The sequence below is a fragment of the Labrus bergylta genome, chromosome 10 (assembly GCF_963930695.1).
Source record: "Labrus bergylta chromosome 10, fLabBer1.1, whole genome shotgun sequence".
Classification (NCBI taxonomy): domain Eukaryota; kingdom Metazoa; phylum Chordata; class Actinopteri; order Labriformes; family Labridae; genus Labrus; species Labrus bergylta.
The window spans coordinates 23273721-23295566 of NC_089204.1; the positions used below are offsets into that span (position 1 = coordinate 23273721).

General features: G+C 41.4%; 2 protein-coding genes across 7 annotated transcripts in view; one reads left to right on the top strand and one right to left on the bottom strand.

The window, feature by feature from the left end:
• The first annotated feature begins 2152 nt into the window (after positions 1-2152).
• LOC109981952 (leucine-rich glioma-inactivated protein 1) lies at positions 2153-9213 on the top strand. The gene is made up of 8 exons (XM_020630959.3): positions 2153-2980; positions 3171-3242; positions 3808-3879; positions 3973-4044; positions 5344-5415; positions 5830-5999; positions 6964-7128; positions 7458-9213. The coding sequence occupies exons 1-8, from the start codon at positions 2784-2786 to the stop codon at positions 8273-8275; spliced, it is 1638 nt and encodes a 545-aa protein (XP_020486615.1). The 5' UTR covers positions 2153-2783; the 3' UTR covers positions 8276-9213.
• A 516-nt stretch (positions 9214-9729) lies between these two features.
• LOC109994676 (serine/threonine-protein kinase MARK1) overlaps positions 9730-21846 on the bottom strand; it is a 31565-nt gene continuing 19448 nt past the window's right edge. The window contains exons 4-19 of one of the 6 annotated variants that reach the window (XM_065959254.1): positions 21294-21342; positions 20571-20636; positions 20132-20202; positions 18618-18674; positions 18261-18497; positions 16654-16773; positions 15932-16031; positions 15599-15711; positions 15280-15499; positions 14389-14570; positions 14062-14153; positions 13713-13853; positions 13323-13574; positions 12195-12221; positions 11537-11581; positions 9730-11420 (exon numbers count right to left, since the gene is read on the bottom strand). In XM_065959254.1, coding sequence (XP_065815326.1) covers positions 11078-11420; positions 11537-11581; positions 12195-12221; positions 13323-13574; positions 13713-13853; positions 14062-14153; positions 14389-14570; positions 15280-15499; positions 15599-15711; positions 15932-16031; positions 16654-16773; positions 18261-18497; positions 18618-18674; positions 20132-20202; positions 20571-20636; positions 21294-21342 — 2115 coding nt within the window. In that variant the 3' untranslated portion in view covers positions 9730-11077. Of the gene's footprint in view, positions 11424-11536; positions 11582-12194; positions 12222-13322; positions 13575-13712; positions 13854-14061; positions 14154-14388; positions 14571-15279; positions 15500-15598; positions 15712-15931; positions 16032-16653; positions 16774-18260; positions 18498-18617; positions 18675-20131; positions 20203-20570; positions 20637-21293; positions 21343-21846 lie in introns of all 6 variants that reach the window. The other 5 variants (XM_065959253.1, XM_065959257.1, XM_065959256.1 and 2 more) reach the window with 5 other exon arrangements.

Below are 21846 nucleotides of genomic sequence, written 5' to 3' on the forward strand. Positions count from 1 at the left end.
CTGAGTTCATACAGTAACAAGAGAGAATATCGGTTTCAGAATCCTGGCGGTAACGTCAAAGGGTGTAAGCCAGCTTTGTAGACTGACGAAACACCTTAAGACAGCATTTAGGTGCAGAGGTCAAACAGCAACACTGGTGTGGTCACTAACGTGCTGCTTTCACTCGTGGGAGAAGGCTATAGTTTACATTACAAAAAATATAACAATGATGTTCAGTAATGATTAAAGTTGTAATTAGAATTTTGTAAAACTCAAACAGACAGGTAATTAATAGTGGTAGAATAATTTGAAAAGTAACTATTCAAAGTTCAAAAGCATGTGGAAAAACAAAAAAAGTTGCAAAATGACACATTAAGATACCATTATGCAGCTAAATGCAGGATACAAATGCTCTTAGTAAAACAAAAGAATAGTTTATTTGACTTACAAATCTGTCAGGAAAAAAATCTCTCTTGTGGCTGAAATCCAAGTAGAATCATTTTAATCAGCTGATTGCTCATAAATCAATCCTCCTCTGACAGGACTCTAACCTCGGCCCTTCATTTCCCTCTAGTGCAGGGGTGGGCAACTGGCGGCTTGGGGGTCCACATGCGGCCCCCGTTAACCCTCAACGTGGCCCTCGGGTCAATTTTGACATATCAACTAATTGGAAACATGACGAAAAACATGACAAAATCTGCCATGAAATCATGAAAACCAGAACTATGTCCATAATAATATTTGATCACTGGTATATGTTGAGTTAAATTTGAGACATTATTGACTGTAATTGTTTTTTTATCCTACAATTTGGCCCCCTGGCAGTGACAATTAAATGAATGTGGCCCTTGCTGTGACCAAAGTTGCCCATCCCTGCTCTAGTGGGATAGGTCTGGCTATCAGTTTGTGCACCTACAACATGTCAGAAAGGGAAAGTTTGGTTTGAAAACGTCCCATTTGAAGCTACAGACACGGTACTGATAATAGAGGTATGCATATAATTAAATCAAATATGGACTATAAGTATGAAATCAGATTAATATACATCCAGAAAGTCCATTAACTGTGTTCAGAAACAGCAGACTTTGATGTATCAATAGCAGTGGACATCCCTGTGGTCAAATACTTGCAGGACAGTGTGTGTTCTATTCTGGGGATGAATGATGGCATTTATGAGGCACAAGAACTATCCATCATCTTGCAGCACAACAATAATATCCAGTGTTCTCTGTTTAGTACAAAAGCTGCTCGTAAAATAAGACATTTGTTGCTCTCTGTCCATTCCAGCTTCTTCATAATCCACAATTCTCCTCTGTGTGTTTCCTCTCATAAGTCTCCTATAGAGTGTCCCCATCACTGGTAATGGCTTTAATCTTCATCCTTTCCCCTTATCACAGTATATCAGGATACCAGGAGGCATCTTCCAGAGCATGACCCTGTTACTATAAACTACATGTTGTTGTTTTTTTACAGGCAAATTGTATTATCGAGGTAAACAGATAGCAAATAGTGTAATCACATTATTGACATACAGAGGCTGGACGTCCTGAGCAGCATTTTCTATTCAGAGACGTTTTAAAACCAGCTGCACGTGTTACTTCCCAGAAGTGTCTGACGCATGAAGGCCTGCCAGACGCAGTGAGTAAACATATAAATCTTGTGACTCTGGAAGGATCAGAGAAATTAGATGATGAGGAAGAATTCCTAACAAGGCGTCTATGTCATGTCTGGCACAGCAGAAGAAAGGATGGCTATAAACCTGTTTTGGCTTTAATTTCACGGCAATAAAGTTGAAAAAAAAAATATGAAAGGATTGTGATTTTTTTTATGTGGATTTTTTTTGGAGAAATAAAGCTGATGTCATGCAGAAAAGCAGCATGGGAGCAAAGGGAGACCTGTCCTTTGTTTGTGAGGGGGTAGGCTATATGATGGGGGAGGGGGGTGATTTGACTGAGGGAGAGCAGATGTCAGGATGATAGGAGGGCTTCCCCACACCCCTCCATCACAACGCCACCACATTTTGCATCCACCAGTCGCCATGGAAACCAAAAAGCAAAGCAGGAAATAAATCTTCCTACTTCAGAAAATGTGACAACGTCTAGGCATATAATAGCAAAAATCTAATGTATGGCTGTCGAGGCAACACTACAGCTACATTTTAACGGCGAAAATTAATTTCTGCAGGTTTCCCAACCGCTTCCCCGCATAGGCATCCCGTGTGCGTCTGCGCCACACGCAGCAATCCGCTGGCTCATGTCAGGGCTTCATTTTTCTCCAGCTGATTCACGGGGGAAAAAAAACAAAAAACATAGCCTACACCACTCCTCGTCCGATTGGGTGGATTCCTTCTTCGGGTACCTTGCCTGACACGGCGAGTGTGGTGTTTGCAGAAATCATAGGCGTGGTTTTGGATGAAGATGCTCCGTCTGCTCCCGCTGGGATCCCCACCTGCCTTCACACCCGCGTTTATCACCAGCTGGTATTTTCCTGAGCCACTAGTGCGAGAATTTGATTAGATTCTACTGTTGGGGTTTTGTCACAGGGGATATTGATTTTCGTCCGGGGGTGCAGTGGGATTTGAGCGCTGTGGACGTGCCGGGCGCCCGGTTAATCACCTCCAGAACGGCGGCGGTGGCGCACACGGCACTGACTGGAGATAAACAAGAAAGAGCGGACAGCGCGTCGCTTGGCCTCCAGGCAGCAGCAGAAGAAGGAGCTTTAGAGGAAAAGGATCCAGAGAGGGGACCCTGGTTCATGTGCAGGGCTGTTCGACGCACAGGTCGCGCCCGCAGCGGTTCGCAAAGATGGGAATTATACGCAAGATGCCCAAAAGATCACATTGGCTCTGCGCATTTGTAGTGGCGTCTGTTTTACTTGTAGTGGACAGCAAGAGAGCCCGGCAGCCCCGCTGTCCCTCCTCATGTACATGTACCAAAGATAACGCGTTGTGTGAAAGCGCGGGGATGATCCCTCGCAGTTTCCCCACCGATGTCATATCGCTGTAAGTCATGTTTTCATTATTTTATAACTAAATCCGTAGCTGTGCTTTTCGTGGCAGATATTTTACGCAACATACTCGACTGATTAAGATGTGGATTTCTTGTGCACAGTTATGGAACAGACTGGAGTAACTGAGTGAGACAGTCTTGCCTGTAGTCTATTAAACCAGTGTTTCTGTGTGTCTCCTGCAGATCCTTCGTCAAGTCGGAATTCACTGAAATCCCGAAAGAGAGCTTCATCCACACGCCTGCACTGCATCTCCTGTGAGAAATCTCTCTGGAGGCTTTTTTTTTTGTTCCTCAGTCTTTGTTATATGCTGTCATTGATCAACGCCATGTTTAATGTTGAAGACAATCCACCTTCTCTGCTGCTGCACATAATTACAGAGTGGCTAAAACGAGAATAGGGAGATTAAACCAAAAATGTGGGCTTCTTATCGATTTTTTTTCCCTCTTATGAATTTTCATAGCATTGTAGAGCGTTTCCTCTGCTGGGCATCCATCCAAGTCTTGCCTTAAGTTGTATCTGTGCATGTTGTGAATCAGACCCTGGTTTAAGAATGAGCTTTGTGCATGGGGAATCCCTCCTTTCGAAGAGGGAATCCCCTCTAATCTGTCTCATGGGGTGGAGTATTGACTGTGTCACCATGGCCTTCAAAACAAATAAGCAGAAAAAAACAACCTAGATCCTCTTTGATGCAGATTCTATTTAGGAAAAAGGGGAGAGTTTTTTTTGTGTGAATCTAACACATGTCTATACAGCTGTTTAAGTGGGACAAAGGCTTGTTGTTAGCAGGAACAGTGAAATGTTTTGGGTCTCTCCGCACAGCCTCTTCACTGCCAACAACCTGGAGTCTATTAATGAGGATGCTTTCCTTGGTCTTCCCCATCTGGAGTATCTGTGAGTGGATAACAAATTTATCCTGGGGGCTTTTTTTTTTTTTAGAAGGGTAGATTATCTGTTATGCATTTATTAACTGAACACCTTTTCCAGGTTCATCGAAAACAACCACATCACGTCGATTTCAGCAAATGCTTTCAGTGGACTGAAAACCTTGGTGCATCTGTAAGTATATCTGTGTTTTTTATTCTTTTTGATCTGTGACAGATGAACGGTTAAGAAGCTTTCTGATATTTGTAACACTGGAACATGTTGTATGCCTGCTGGGGCAGGAAAGCTCTGTTCTTTGCACTGCAAAATGCTGACAACGTTCATTACACAACATTTGTTGCAACACAGACATTTCTCTACATGTTGCACAGCTGCTACCATGATTGTGAAGAAAATCACCTTCACTTTCTGACCAAATGAAACTAAGCAACATGAGGCATGAAGTATGTATAGACCTACAGTTTGATAAAGTGAGACGATTTATCTGTGCTGATTGTGTCCTGTAAATGTGTGTGTGTGTGTGTGTGTGTGTGTGTGTGTGTGTGTGTGTGTGTGTGTGTGTGTGTGTGTGTGTGTGTGTGTGTGTGTGTGTGTGTGTACACTAGTGTTTTCAGACAAGAAACGTAATCCTTCTGTTTTTTTTTATGTCTAACACGAAACTCAAAATGAACCTAATTATAAAAACGTCTGTTTCTGCAGCGTGCTGTTAATCTCCTCCGTCTGACACCTACCCCCACAGCAGGGGTGACAGACATAAAAATGAATTCATCTTTATGCTGATACATTTTCATTTCATAAAATAGTCATCAGTATTAACAACAGTCTGTGTCATAACCAGCTACAAACACCTCAGGAGCTCTAAATTATTCATCCGTCCATCCATGTAATTACCTCCATTTATTATTCGAGACTAATATGAGAAATCATCAATGATGTTTCCTGCCATCACCTGCACCAAAAATATGAGCACTGACAGCACAGGGCGTCCACGTTTGTATGATTTTACTTCTATGAAAAAGGTGAAAAACCTTGATTTAAAAAAGAGCTGCACGATTAAAAACACAATCTATCTATGAAAGAGAACTTTTATAACAGCAAAATATTCTTCTTTCCACACTTTTGTGACACAGAAAGCCATAAAATGGCTGAGGAGGCAGCTCTAAAAATAGCTTAATGTTTCCTCAAACTCACAATAAGCAATGTTCCCATGCCCTCAGTCTCCAAGGTGACAGTACGTGCTGAATTTCTTTATCAGATACCCATTGCCAGGAAACACTGCTAAACAAAGGCCCCATGGAGAGTTTGATTAAGACGTTTCTGGTACAGATGCACAGAGAAACAGTCTCATCTGTATCATTAGCATGTAACAGCAGAAAGAGGTAACAATGGACGCAGATCCATTGTATTTATGCATTTAACACAAAACAAGAATAATAAGTGTTTGAGAAGCTGTCATTTCTTCTTCTTTTTCAGGAGTCTGGCCTACAACAATCTGGAGACTCTGCCCAAAGATTTGTTCAAGGGTCTCGAGGCATTGACGAAAGTGTGAGTTTAAGTTCTTCTGTATTATCTTTAAAAAAAAATTGCACAGTGTTACATAACTTACAGAGTAATGTATGCCATCGTGGAAGATGAGTTCTTCTATATATAGAACACTTTGTCATTATTCCACTGCAGCCGAGGCTTGAAAAATGTGTGGGAGGTGCTTTTAACACCATTAAAATTACATGCGGCAGTGAGGAGAAGATGGTTTGCAATCCATCACACCCGAAGATCGTTAGCGCTATTTTATACTCCCTCTCAATATTAATAAGAGCACAGATTGAAGCGCTGAAGGCCGGATAGCAAAGCCTTCGTGACTGTATTGTTTGAAAATGAAGCCGATATATTGAGCTGAAAGCATTTCTGTTAGATCTTGAGGGGATGTGGATGTAAATTTGGTGGATTTCTCTTTTTCAGAGACCTTCGAGGGAACCAGTTTACCTGTGACTGTAAGCTGAAGTGGTTGGTGGAGTGGATTTACAGCACCAACACCACAGTGGACCAGATTTACTGCAAAGGCCCGGCCTCACAGCTGGACAAGAAAATCAACGACCTGGCGCCACAAGCCTTCGACTGCATCACAACAGGTGCAGTACAAACACCACTGCTTTTGCCATTGTTTTAAAGTGTGACTTTTTAGAGCAAATTTTGTCCAAGATGCTGACTGACAACTACTTTAGCATGTCCCGTTAGATCATTGCAGCCCTTTCATGTGTGCACTGCACTCCTGCTTTATCCTGGCATGGTCCGGGAGAAGGGTGGGGGGGTAAGGTTATATATAACACCCGAACTGAATTAAGTATTTCAAGTTGCAAGAGCCAGATGTCAGAGACAGATTATCTCCTGCTGTTAAGAGTTGGACATGAGTTAGGCAATTCTGGACAATTTCAGGATGTCTGGACATGTTCAGGAATGAAGTATGAAATGGAAAATTAGATGTTTTCCTTCACTAAGAGTTGTTAAACAGTCTAAATTGAAGTTTCAGAACTCTTCTCTTTTCATTACATGGGTTGAGTGTTGCTTCTATAGAGGGGATGTAACTACAATTAACTGCTACAGCCACTACAGACGACCTTGTTTAACCTTGAGAAAATTATATAAATACATCAAATAAACTTAAAGAAAGTATATTCTTTAAAAAGAAGGACTTGGGTCATGACTAAAGCTCCGAAAAAAATGTAACCACATGTATTGCAATAATGAAGCCGCCCTAGCAGAGCTAATTATCTTGAATTTTAAGGTAATTCTATGCTAGCAGAGGAAACATTACAATTGTGGTTAATGGAATCAAGTAAAACACTCTCAAATATCAATGAAAGGGAACTTACGCTTACAGTAGCTGCACACAAAGACAACACTGGAGGTTAATTGTCAAGAATTAACCATATGAGCATGTAGTAGCACATGGCACACAGCATGAAAGTCCCAGTTGAAAAGCGGGGTCCTGCTTAGGTGCCCATAATTATGCCTTACCATGAATGTCCAGTAAGGTGTGCTATGCATTGCCTGAACAAAATCATAATCCAATCTCTTGACCTTTTTGTCTTACAGAGTTTGCTTCCTACCAGTCCCTTAAGTTTGAATCCATATCTGTGGAGGCCTTTTCCTTTGAGAGTGACCAGTATGTGGTGTTTGCTCAGCCCTTCATTGGGAAATGCAGCTTTCTGGAGTGGGATCACGTGGAGATGGTCTTTAGAAACTATGATGACATTGACAGTAAGTGGGCTACAAGTTGAAAATAGGCTGTTTTGTGAGGAAGTTTACAGGTAAAGGTGTTTCAGTACCATTTTCCCCTGCTGATGGTGATTGGTTTCAGGTCATAAGTATTGGTACACATCAAGTGCTCACTTCCTTTTTACTGCACTGTTGTTGTTTGTAGTTTTCACTGGATAATCCACCAGGAAGCAGTCAAGTTTTGGTGGGGCTAATGAATCATGGTATCAGATCGGTATTACTGTATGTAAAATGAGGGTATACATTTTGAGGAGAAGCCTTTAAAAGTAGAAGAAAAAAATCTTCTTTAATCCTTTCCTTCTCTTTTCTAGGCACGTCCACCGTGATCTGCAAACCTCTGGTCATTGACAACCAGCTCTTTATCATCGTGGCTCAGCTGTTCGGGGGTTCACACATTTACAAGCGCGACACATCTGCCAACAAATTTATCAAGCTCCAAGGCATCGACATCCTCCAGATCCGCAAACCAAATGACGTCGAGACTTTCCGTATAGACGGGGAATCTTTCTTCGTCATAGCCGACAGCTCCAAGGCTGGTTTCACCACCATCTACAAGTGGAACGGCAATGGCTTCTACTCTCATCAATCGCTCCACCAGTGGTACAGAGATACTGATGTGGAGTACATGGAGATCTCCTCCAAACCTCACCTGATCCTGTCCAGCAGCTCCCAGAGGCCGGTCATCTACCAGTGGAACAAAAGCAGCAAGTTGTTTGATCGACGCACTGACATCCCAGAGATGGAGGACGTCTATGCCGTGAAGCACTTCCAGGTCAAATCTGACCTTTACATCTGTCTCACGCGCTTTATTGGCGACTCCAAAGTGATGCGCTGGGACGGGGCGCTCTTCAGGGAGCTGCAGACGATGCCCTCTCGAGGATCCATGGTGTTCCAGCCCTTCTCAGTCGGCAGCTGGCAGTATGCCATCCTAGGCAGCGATTACTCTTTCACACAGGTGTACCGCTGGGATGCAAAGAAGGGTGAGTTCGTCCACTTCCAAGAGGTGAACATCCAGGCGCCAAGGGCCTTCTCGCCAATCTCCATTGACAACCGGCAGTTCCTACTGGCGTCGAGCTTCAAAGGGAAAACTCAGATTTATGAGCATCTGGTCATTGACCTGAGCAATTGAGCCATTTTTTTAGATAGGTTATTTGACTGTTTTCTGAGATTGCTGAACAAAACGGAAAGGGATTCTTTGATTCTAACTTGAGCGAGGCAAAAATTTATCTTTTTCCTTTCTTAAATCTTCCAATGAAACAAGTGCATGTAAAGGCAACTGCATGTATCTCAGCCAAACCCCTTTGGCTGAGATACATGTGGAGTTCAATGCCTCTCAAGTTAGGATTAGACCCTGTATGTTGCCAAGACATTAATGCATGACCAGGGCCTCACACAGGCCGTCCCATTCTGATGAATGCAGCATCCACGCTCATAGATCCATTCAATCTTGCATCGGCCGGTAGGTTATTTTTCTGTGTGTTCAGCTTTTCATGTGACTCAGCAATGTTTATACATTTGTAATCTCATATATTTATCTACAAAATGTAATAATGAAATGGTACCTTTTAACCTATTAACATGTTTGAATGAACAAATCTGCCAAAACAAAAATGTTTACAATTTTTTTCTTTCTATCCACTTGTAAGCTAAAAAGATTTGTATTTGAGTGATACTTTTGTAAGTGTACGAGGGACCAGTCCAATTAAATACTTATTTGTTAGGAAGAATGATTTACATTTAAGTTTATTATTTTGAAAATATCAACAGATATGTTGTGAGAGAATCTTCCTGAAAAGTTACATTTTTACTGTCAATGATTTTTAATGTTTAAAGTATTGAAAATACAGTTTTTCATAAGAATTATTGGGGAGGTTTTTGGGGACATTTAGAACTATTTTCACACACTTAATGGACCTGAAATGAAAACAAAATAGAGGATATTGTTCATAATGTTTGACCTTTGACTAACATGTGTGCTGATTACAAACATTTTGTCATGATTAGGATTAAGTTATTGACTAATATCATGCTGTTTACAACCAATAAAGGTTTACATTGAAATGTTAACATCTCGTCTGAGCTTCCTGCTAGTTCAGTGTGAAATGCAGACACCGGGTCCTCAAGGCAAAACACATTGTCACGACTGTTTCATAGCTTGAAACTCTTGAGGAGATATTAAACGGTTATGAAGCAGACTGAAATGAATACTGATGTATCTGTATTACCAACAAAGACCATCATCATGAAGATTATTTCTATAGAAGTATTTTAGAGGCCAGTGTCACCTTTGTGTCAGATGAGAGAATTATCAGCACACTGTCAAACTGCATTTTGTATGTTTGTCCAAGCCAGAGATTCATTGTGAGTTACAGATAAAACACTTACAATAAGAAGGATGAGATCTTTGTCAGAAAACACTACCTAAAGAGATCAAATTTTTCTTGCTTGGTTCAAGGGGGGCGCCAAAATCAACAATTCCCTAAAGGTCCTCACAGGTGTTCTTTAAACCTGTGAGGACCTTTAAGGAATTGTTGATTAACCCTACCTGTATAATTTGATAACAAGAAATTAAATGAAAATATATACAAACAAATAAAATCCTTTTTATTTTCTCCAACAAAGTGCACGCCTCAAATCTACAAAGCAGCACATTACAATGTAATGGAATAAATACAACAAAATCTGCGGAGTTTAAAATGAAAAACAAGCAAGGAGATACACAAGTACCTGCATAATCACACTGGTGGCAGGATTAAATCAGGCTCTTCAGAAAGACTCCACAAACACTGCTTTTTTTTTTTTTCAAGTTGATCATTTTACTTTTCATGCTTTCTCAGTACTTTGGATAAAGACGTCCTGTCCTCCCCTCCTCTTTCGAAAGGAACCCGATTTGAACCCTGCCTTTTTCGTAAATTGAGGACTACCAAACTAACACGAAAGAAATACAGGTGCATACTCTCATGTTCATACACATCACCCTGGAAAACTTGTGCAACTGCAGCAGGATCTCCAAAAATCACCGACCTACTGCTGAGAGAAAATAAAGTGAACACATTTTCAGTTTGAACTGAACGTACTACTCAAGTCTATGTGGTGCAACTTAATGTTTTTTTCCGTAGGCAAATAAAATATAACATAAAAGGCAAGGGAGCACATCCCTTAATATTCAACAAAATAATTTAGTGCTCTTTAAATAAAATTAAAAACACTATTTTCATATGGTGGATCTTAAAAAAAATAAAAATAAAAACTCACAGACTGAAAGGATAATGGTTAGAGACATCAATTATATTAGGAAAGAACTCAAATCCCATGAAAAAAGACAGTATTGACAATTAAATTCTGTACAGAACGTAAAATCAATATACAATACAGTACCTGCAGATGTTATGCATACAGTACAATTCTCTTTTTACATTGTTTTAGTATGAGCTCCAGCCTGATCTATATACTGAGTTAACATAGGTGGAAAAGCGGCTATTTTTTAGCTTTCAGTTATTTTAATGGTTATTCAGCGAGGAGAGTAGATCTTGTAGTAGTAGGCATTTAGAAAAAGAGATTGGAAACATTATTGCAGAATGGTCATTTTCAGTTGCATACTGCATGTGTTACATGAATGTGTCCTTTGACGAGGAGCAGCGGGCCGATGACAGAGACAGAGGGCCGGACGGAAGAGAAAAAAAAGGGCGGGGTTTGCTGATTTTGCTGTCTCTCCATCACAGAGGTCAAACCTCGCGATATCTATCTGATCCACTACCCTGTACAGTACATTCATGGCCAGTATTGCACGTTACCAGCCGAGTCCACCCTGATTCTGCGCGGTGAGGACCTTCAGTGCTGAATTTTTGTCCTGTAAGTCAACACTAATCCAGTGATGAGATGAGACTGTAACCAGAGCTCAACAAAGACTGACTGGGACTCCATCTGCTCGTCACAGTTTGAGCTCGTTGGCAATTTTGCAGGCGATATTCTTAAAGGCGATGGACGTGCCTGATATCCTCTTAAAGCGCACGCCGTTGAGTGAGAGGCGGGGCAGCTTGCACACCTCCATCTCCCACTGGACCAGGTTGTCCTGGCGAGCGTCGCCATGGACGCAGAAAAGCAGGAAGCGCTCGCGCTGCTCGTAATCGCAGCTGTTGGCGTCCAGGACCTTTCGGATCTCCCTCATCATCTCGGCGGGCTCCATGGAGGAAGTGGTCTTCATGCTCCAGGTGAAACGCAGCGAGCGGGGCTTGGAGTCACGACCGTTGTCCTCCTTAGTTTCACCTGAAGCACTTCTACAACAATAGATAAAAGACAGAGGACAGAGAGAAAAAAAAACAGAGACGATGAAGGATGTAGAGGTGAGTGAAAGGTTTCCAGGAAATCTACATCTCAAGCAAATTCTCACCTTGGTGTTTCTGTCCTGGCACTGGCCTCTCCCTCACTAGGCACCCTGAAAAAAACCAGGAACACACACTGTTACTCCCATTTTAACACTTGTTTCCCCAACTGCTAAAAACACCAACCCATATTCACTGGACAAACAGAAGGGTGTCAGGCATCATGCCAGGAAAGAATCCACAGTCCTGGGTATCAGGGATCAGCACACAACGAGGTCACTGTGACGTCTCAAAGTTGATCTTTAACAATTACCAAATGCATCGTCCTGTCTACCTTTCCTTAATCCCCACTCACCTGCGAGGAGTGGAAAAGTGGCTCTCATTCTTATATTCAGGGTATAATGTGCCCGTGACTCTAAAGCTCAGCATGAAGAAAAGGGGAGAGTAAGGAGAGGAAAGCCAGCAACTTGAGAAGCAGATAACGTGGCTTAGCTTAGTACGGAAAGAAGCCGGTGAGCCGTGAGGTTTGTTTTTGAGGTGGACACAAGGGGAGGAAAATACACGGCATAACAAGGGTGTCAGTAGGTAAGGGTTTGGTGTAGTGGGCAAGTATGTAGGGAGTTAAAGTAACACGGGCCAAAGTCAGTCAAAGTAGGAATAGGAAGGTCTTTTAGGGTTTTTATTTGAACAGGGGGGACAGGTGCAGCAAGCGTTGTGTTCTCCTACCTCCGAGTTGACCTGAAAGACATAGCTCTATGCAGGGAGAAAAGGAGAGAAAGCTGTGAGCCTCTGCCAGGTGGGCCAGCGTGAAGGTGACACAAGAAGCCAACTGCTGTATGGATGAGGAGGCTATATCTTTAGGCTGTCATACCGACAGCAAAGGGTAACCGTGTGGATGTCTAAAAAGCTTATTAAGGATCTGGGATGTATAAGGGGACTGCTGGTTCTAAAAAGCAGACAGAGTGTGGATGTTTTCCCTGCTGTATAAAGTACAACTGATCATCTGGACATATTTCACCTGGTATATTCTAGAGCTTACTTGAATTTGAAGGTTTAATTTTAGCTTTTAAGCTTGACAGAGACAAACAAATGCAAGGCTGCTTTATTTATTTCCATGTATTTTTACTTTTAATGCATAAAGAATATCTACCTATACCTTCTCAATTTTAGGATTATAATCAAATATTTGAACAGCTACTCAATCCTGAAGTAATGCAATAGCCATTAGCCTAAAATTAGCAATTTTTAGCAATGACCTAGTTTAAGGGAAAAGTTCCAAAAAGCTCTTCCTATCACCTATATCTGTATATTTAGCTAATTAGCAAACAATGGTGACACTTATATTACAATTCATGTTCTGAATGCATGAAAATAGAATATAAAATGTAGTATCCTTCTTTAGTTTTTCCCCCAGTTCAATTAAAGCAACAAACAGTTTAGTGTGTTTAAAAAGTGCACTCAGACATTCCTCTAATCTTAATCAGTATGAGTTTGATCCAGTGTTTCATCCAGCTGAAAATATCATAAAACTATTTATCGCAAACCCTCAGACAGCACATGTATTAAAAAAAAAAAGAAATCCATGGGGCGACATTGGCCTAGTGGTAAGTTTGTGCACCCCATGTACTGAGGCAAGTGTCCTCAAAACGGCAAGCCGAAGTCGAATTCGACATGTGGCTCTTTTTCCTCTCTCTCTCTCTCTCTCTCTCTCTCTCTCTCTCTCTCTCTCTCTCTGAGTTTAGACTCTCTACTGCCTCTTTAATTCACACATAAAAAACCTAAATGAACCTTGTACGTGTAAGTGAAAAGTAAAAACCCTGTGTACCACACGTGTAGTGGTTTGTGTTAACCGACCTGCGGACGAACTTGGATGTGATCTTGCTGATGATCCCGGTGGAGGTGCCCCTGCGTTGCTGAGCGAGAGCCCCCGTATCGTGGGACAGTGTTGGTGAAGCTGGGGGGCCGTTGTAGGTGGCGCTGCGCCGGTCTCTGAGCTGAGCTCCGTGGAAAGTGCTGCGACTGGTGGTGCCCCGAGGGAACCTGTTCTTCTCTGGTGTGCTAATACTGTGTGCAGATGGAGAGTTGGAGGGACCCCGCGGAGAAGGGCTGCAAGGTGAAAGAAACAAAGTGACACATTTGAATAGTCTTAAAGTCAGCATACCATCTTGGCCGTGCTTTCGCGTGAAAAATGACACACATGGGACTGTTCCAACAGCTTCCACATGACGGGATCAGGCTACTCACCTGGCTTTGAGCTCTGTGTTGTCGTCGATGGGGGGCAGTGTGCTCTTCGAAGCATGCCCTGACGACGACATGGACTTGGTGTGGCGAGGTCGTGTGGAGCCTATTGCAGTCGACGGGGTGCTCCCTGACACCTCCGTTAAGCTGAGAACCAAGGATGAAGATAGTTCATTAAAACTTGGCTGTTTGTAGGATCTTGTTAGTAAAATGTGCCTTTAAGATTAGACTTAAAGGCTTAATGTGCAACTTTTTGAGCCAGCAGATGTCTCCCTTGAGCACCAGCATGAAACCAAAACTAGTCCTGTAGTCCTAGTCCCCAACTTTTAAACGCAAGGGGATGAGCCGCACTCACCTGCTGTCTTTGCCATTAGGAATAGCTGCATAGCGGTCAGTAGAGGTTCGCTCACACACGTACGTGTTCCTGCGAGTCATTGATCCGTTGGTCTGTTTGTGGAGGAGAAACCATGCTTTCTGAGTACTTCTCATTCATATTATTTTCTATAATATCATATTTGTTGATTAGCATGATCTAAGGAATGTGTGAGCAGTTTTGACATCCACTTCCTTGTAATATCTAAGAACAGAACAATGTATTTTCCCCCTTTATTTTACTCGTAGCGATTACTAAGTTCATGCAAGCTTAGAGAGCTTTATAAAACTGCTACTCATTACTGCTCACCCCGACAGCACTCGTAGTTTTCTTCCTCTCCTGCACCCCAAGAGGCGAAGCGGGAACGTCTCCTTTTGAGGTGCTGAGCTCCAGCCTGCGCGCTCCGTCCCACTCCTCCCTGTGGTCACTTTCCACGCTCAGAGCCTGGCCGCGCTTTGTATACGACACTGCCGGGGGCACAGACGGACCCACTGGAAGAGACACACAAAAACTTCAACACTTTTCTATAAACATAGCTTATTTCTAGGGCTTACATATCAGAAATGTTGAAACTATGAAATGACCAGACAAGGACATATTCTTTGTAACAAATAACATCAAGCAAAGCCACTCAAAGCCAGGATTTCAAACATCACCTGATACATCAAATGTCAAACTCTGCAACAACTCTTTGTCTAATACGTTGAACATATATATATATAGAAGCCAAGGTGAGCAGGTACAAAGCAAAGCTGTTCCCTCCTCATGCTCCTGAGGAAGCTGCAGGGAGGCACCCAGCCAGCAGATGGCGCCAGACACAAAGGCCCCACATGACATAGGAGGAAGCTGCTCCACCACTAGTGCAGTTTTAAGTGGAGTCACCGATATTTGCAGCTTAAAATTACCCAAATATCAGACAAAAAAAATACACATTTACATCTTTTCACCCCATAATAGTTAAAAACTAAATCGTGACAGACTAAAATGTGCTTAATTTTTTCAGTTCCCAAGAGAAAAGCTTACTTCCCTCAAAACCTATTCCTCATAATTCAGCTTTTCAAGATTACCAGGTGAGCTCGCAGAGGTCTAGTGCAGCGCTGATACCAGAACTGATCATCCTCAGTGACTAAGAGCAGCTTCCCCCTACACAGCACGCAGCCAGCCGCACTCTCAGAGCTGGGAAGAACGAGGTTACTTTACTTGGCTTCTCTACGATACCACCACCACCACCACCACCACCACCACCACCACCCTCATCATCCCCACCATGATCACTGTAGCGGCGCTGCTTCTGATTGGCCGAGATGCTGCGTGTGACCTTGGGATGGGCGGGGGAAATACTTGAGCTGTTGTTGATGTCACTGGTTGGTCGGGCTCGTGTACCCAGGATGCTGTTAGTCAGGGGCTCGCTCCCCTCGAACTAAAACACAGAGACACACGGTAAGGGATATGCACAGAGGAAATAGCAGCGTTTACTTCTCGTGATGTCATCATGATGTAAGAGATGTAACAAACTGACCTCTGGGGCTTTTCTGCCCAGTAGCAGGTAGGTGGCCATGACATCGTCGTACTTCTGGCCTTGTAAAGACTCTGTGATCTCATCTTTAGGGAAGCCCATCGTCACCATGAGCTCTGAGGGCGGGAAGATGTCAACATAAATCACACTGTCAGGATAGTAGGAATGACATTAAGCAACACACACACACACACACACACACACACACACACACACACACACACACACACACACACACACACACACACACACACACACACACACACACACACACACACACACACACACACACACACACACACACACACACACACACACACACACACACACACACACCTATTCTGGATGAATCAGTGAAGTCCGCCTCAGGCTCGATGTAAGGTTTAAGCTCCTCCTCCTCGTGACCCACATTCATCCAATGGTCTTTCATGATTTGCTAACAAAGAAACAACAATGTGTGTCCAGTGAAATTATTCACAATTATTTGAACTTCAATTTCATTCCTCTTTTCCTGGCAGATCATTAATCATGACTCACATCTTGTAATTATACGTTACGACGGTTGAGTGCAAAGACACAGCTGATTGTTGATTTTCTTTGTGTATCTTTTTGATCACACGTTCATCTTAGGCAGCGCAAACACATGTTATTAGAGGAGAACTCTTTAGTATTGAACTTCAGCCTAGTTTTGCGTGCAGGCGCGGTATTGACTCTGGTCAGAGTGAACTTGAATGGAAATGAAAACTAAATAAAGTTGGCAAAGGAAAACAAGCTACAACCATCTCTAATGATGAGCACACACTGACAGTACAGCGTCTGATTTGAATGCTATAATCAAAATGTTATGCTGGCTTAAAATAACATCTGAAACATCTTTTAATTAAAAATAGCGTTTCCAAATCTGACATACAGTAAACTGACATGTTCTGAAGGTTAATAATGAACACAATCAGCAGTTCTGCTGTCAGATGACACAACAAACAAACAAGCACGCTGCTCTGCAAAACATGTGTTGATGGTGAACAAATACACCTCCGAATATGGTAATATGGTGATACCTCCAAACTGCCTCGTTTGACAGGGTTGAGCACGAGTAGTTTCTTCAGCAGGTTTTCACAGTCTGTGGACATGTAGAAAGGAATACGGTACTTCCCCCGCAGGACCCTCTCCCTCAGCTCCTACATACACAGACAGACATTAAATGAGAAATTAGTGACAAAAGTAGCAACAAAAAAGCAGCATTAGTAATTTTTGCAGGAAACTGTTGACCAGGCCCTCAAAACAACATTATCCCCTTGTTGTAGGGTTGATATGGTGAACATGTTTTTGCCTCTTCTAACCTCTGAGGGGAACGTCTGTAACTTTAGCTTCTAAACCAAATCTAAAGCTAGTTGCTAACTGTTTACACGTGCAGGTTAAGGTTCAAATTTCACCCAAGGTTAAATAAAAAAAGTTGCTTTTTGAGATGGAAGACAACTATTTTTCTGATTAAAGGTGCCTAAAATACTCTTGATTTACTTTAAATTGTTTTCCCTTTACAAAGCCTCATGAAAAAAAACAACATCCAACATCTGACCAAACATATCTAATCAGACATTACAAATATTAGGGCTTAGGAATCTTTGGGTGTCTCACGATTAGATTTTGATTCTTGGGGGGAGGGGTCACGATTCAAAATGATTCTGGATTCATGGATTCAAAGTCTATTTTTTTGTTAGTACATACTTCAGGATTTACTCCAGTCATCTGTGAGGCTGGCTGAATTTCTTGTTGCTCTATTTGGCAGTGTACTCAGTTAAAGAGCTAGTCTTAGCACTTAACAGGGAGTGACTGATTAGCCCTCCAAAAAATTATATTTTTTTGGAAGTGCAAATGTATTCTGGGCTTATTTCATGATGCAGCACTCAGTTAATTGTCTGCCAGTTTTAAACCACTTACCCGCCCGTTTACATCATTTACAGTCATTTGATCAATTATTAATGTGAAAATATTGATTTGTGCCGTTTGTAAAAAGCCCATGGATCAATCCGCCCAACCATGCATATCAGATTTTCACTTTTCTTTACCAGCTGGATTCATTATGGTTCCAAATTAAATATTCAGCTTCATTATTTAAGACGTGTGGATGAATCCGCAATACTACCAAACAATAGATGCATGAAATTTGACTATTCATTCAAACATTTTAACTGATTATGAAACGCCTATGGTCGTTTCCAGAATATGTGTTGCTGCAATTTTTTCTGCACATTTGGAAGTAATGAATAATCAATAGTCATCATTTTTTAAATAGCAAGCATTTAAAGTCAATTTCTCTTTTTTAAAGTTATTTTTTGGCCCTTTATTGCATTTATTAGATAGAACAACTGAGGAAAAGAGAGTTTCTGTCCTTTGCTTGCCCCCTTACAAGGACATATTAGTTATTTTCCAGCTGGCAAATGTTTCAGCCACATTGAATAAAAAAAATAATAAAAAAAAAGAGAGCTTGGGACAGAATTCAAACCTTCTCACTACTACACACCTCACCAAAGTCTTCTTTATGAAATATATACCTAGAGATTCAGGACTTTATGTTATGATGGTGAAGTGGGTTATAACTAAATATCCAGTAGAGAGATAATAATATAAAAAATACAGTCAGTCATACATATCTTAGTCATACAACCTTTAGATTCTGTCCGTCAAAGGGCAGAGATCCGCTGACCAGTGTGTAGAGGATGACCCCGAGGCTCCAGACATCCACCTCTGGTCCATCATACTTTTTCCCCTGGAAAAGTTCTGGAGCAGCGTACGGCGGGGAGCCACAAAAAGTGTCCAACTTACTGCCCACAGTGAACTCGTTACTGAAGCCAAAGTCTGCGATCTTGATGTTCATATCTGCGTCTAGCAACAGGTTCTCCGCCTGAGGAGGGGAGAGATGGTTTTAGATATACAGGTATTATTTTTTATTTATAATTTATTTAAATACAACACACACATGCCATTACTGTAATCTACATGTGAGAAATAAAGAACTCCTCACCTTAAGATCCCTGTGTACTATCCTCCTCTGGTGACAATACTGCACTGCCGACACAATCTGAAATATATCAAGAATTTCATAAACCACTATATTAGTAATACAAGTATTACAAATATTAAGAGAGACGATGTACGAAGTATTTACAGGAATAAAAAAATCAAATAGAAGAACAGAATTACAAGAAATATATCAAACAAATACAATAATAACTGAAATTATTTACACAAGTTTTAATCTATTAAAAATAACATATACTGTGAAGAGTGTTTCATTTTTTTCAAAGCCCACTGCAACATCTTAAGTTTGCTTTTGGTTCAACACATTATTCAAAACGTAAGATGTTTTAAACATAACAAAGCAAATCCGCTTTCATGCTAGCAAGGCTCCACATTAGCTCCAGGTTAATAAAAGTATACATAACACAACATTATCGTGTAAATTGTTGGCTTTTTTTCACAGGTTAGAAAACTAATCAAAGGTAAATATCATCAGGTAAGCACCTTATAGTCAAATTAATTCAATTTCTTCCTTGTTTCAAGCTGTTGAAATTCCCCTCATGTAGCTAACTTTGCTATTGTCCTCAGTATCGCTAACGGCTGATAAAAGGTAAAACAACTCATTTGTTAACCAATAAGCCTTCGTCACCACGCTACCAGTTCCTAGTTTACATTACATTTCGCGAAGAAATGACTAAATGCTAAATTGAAGTTAAGTTTTATATGATAAAGCAATTAGCCAGTAGCCATTCCAGCAAACCAATTTCATTGAATTTTGGAAAATGTAAAACCCAAATGTGTTTCATGCCAAAGTTTCTGGTGTCCTGTGACTCACTGTCATTGTGTTGCTAAGGCAGTTGACAGCAAAATTTGGCCATCATATGCAAGAATAGCCACAACGTCAATCAAATAGTCAACAACATACTGTTCTTTGACAAACGCCACCCACTCACTCTGCTCTCAGGCACCACGTGAACACTTTCACCTTTTTGTGTTGATCAACGGCAACAATTGCTTTTGGATGAAGCTTTGGTTTACCATGACCTGGATGACTGAGAACCTACACAGGCTTTATGTGTTGATCTTTCTGTGCGGTGACACACACACACACACAGGCACACAAACTGCCCACACTGTGAGTCATCCAAGACCATCAATGAGAGGTTTTAAAAAGAGCAGCATGGCCATCAAAGACTTGCTTTAAAAAGATGTTAAGCTTCCACTAAGTTGATTAACACACTCAAGAAAAGTGTTCAGATTCTGTTCATCTTTAAAGTAAAAGCCAACATGAATAAGGCTACTAGAAACTGCTGTGGATTCCTTGCTGCTCCAGAAGCACCACTAGGTGTCAGAGCAGCATCTTAAAGGATCTCCTCTTTTCTCAGGCCAAGCTATCAGAGCTTCATCTTTCCTCTGCAGTCGGTGACGAAGCCTGATCATGGTGCATGCAGACTTGCCCCTGAAAACACTAAATGGAATGACGACAAAGGTACGACGACGATGATGATGATGACTCACCTGTCTAAACTTGGCCCTGGCCTCCTTCTCCTTCATTCTGCCGTGAGCCACGAGATAGTCGAATACTTCTCCTGGAGTACATCGAGGAAAAACAGAATCATTAATCAGAACATAGTCGTGATTTGATATCATCTTTATCACAGATAGGAAGCATTTGTAAGTCTTTCTTAAGGCGATTTTAAATATACACATCATAAGTAGCATTGGCAATAGTTTACAGGAATGCATATACAGAGTTTTATAGTTTTTTTCTGTGTTGAATAGGACATAAAAGACAGCTTAGAAACCACATGAACTTGTGGTATACAGATCTGACAGTTGTTGTCTGTGCTGTGTATAATCATTTAGTGGCTCTAAAACCAGTATTGTTGGAATAACAAGCATCAAAATCAAAGCAAAAGTTTCCCATTTATTGTTCATGGATGAATGCTTCACTCACCACCACTGGCATACTCCATCACCAAATAAAGGGTCTTCTCCGTCTCGATCACCTCAAACAATTTCACTGCAGGGGAAAAATGGGAAAGAGAGAGAGAGAGAGATAGAGAGAGAGAGAGAGAGAGGTGATAGGATAAAAAGATTAGCTACTGAGAAAATAACATTTTTAAAACATTGGGAGGTCTTAGTTGGTGTTGGCTGAGTATAATGCTCTGATTAGAGGTCCCTGGTTATATTAAAACATCCCAACCTAATTTAAATATTGTTTATTAACAAAGTAGTATGGCTAAAATAGCACAGTGTATGGTTGTTGTGCATTAGCAAAGGATGAAAAAGATGGACAATGCATTTTAAGGAATAGCAAAAAATATGAACATTTAAACATAATCCAGAATGTGATACATTTTTATTACACATGGTGATGCAGCAAAGAAGGGGGCTTGTTTTAGTTTATTTTACTTCCATGACAGATCAGGTATACTCAAGTTATTGAGAAGTATATCAAAAATCTCGCTTGTGCTAATGCTATTGTGCTAATACTAGGGTCTTCAAACCAGACAAAAGCGTTAACTTAAGACTGGCACTGCCCTTATTTTGAGATTTTTTTTGAAGAGAACATTGTTGCAGGGTGTTGTGCAACTCGCTATATTAATCCAGATTTATTGAAATACTACAGTTTAGCTGTCAAAAACAAAAACCAACAATGCAGGCATTTTGAACTCACCTATATTTGGATGATTCAGTAACTTCATTATTCGGACTTCCCTGAAGAGCTGCGAAGACACAGAGGAAGATTTATTGCAAAAACAGTTTGAACGACTTCCCCAGCAGAGTAAGAAGTTGTCAGAAAATGTTATTAAGCACTTGTTATGGAGCTGCGTGAAGGGAACTGTGCCACAATTAACTCCAAAGTGAGTCTCCATCTGAAGCTGGATTACGCTCTGCGGGAACATGAGACGACCTGAGGATCATGGGCCTACTGTGCTGTGTAAAGCAATATGACTGGTGCAGTAACACTGAAGCACTCGACTCTGCCCTAAACAGATAAGGGCCAGAATTACAACTCCACTGACATGCTGCAGTCCAACCAGCTGGCTGCTCAGCCATTCAAACACCCAGTCAGCAGCATGACACAGCCTGCCACTGCAGAGGAGCTGTACACAAGGCTTACAGCCAGGCATCTGGTATATAATGTAATCATCTTAAAAAGGACATGCAGAAAAGAGCAGCACATTTATAGCGACGCTTTTGTTTACTGCTTTTCTCCTGCGGTTTAC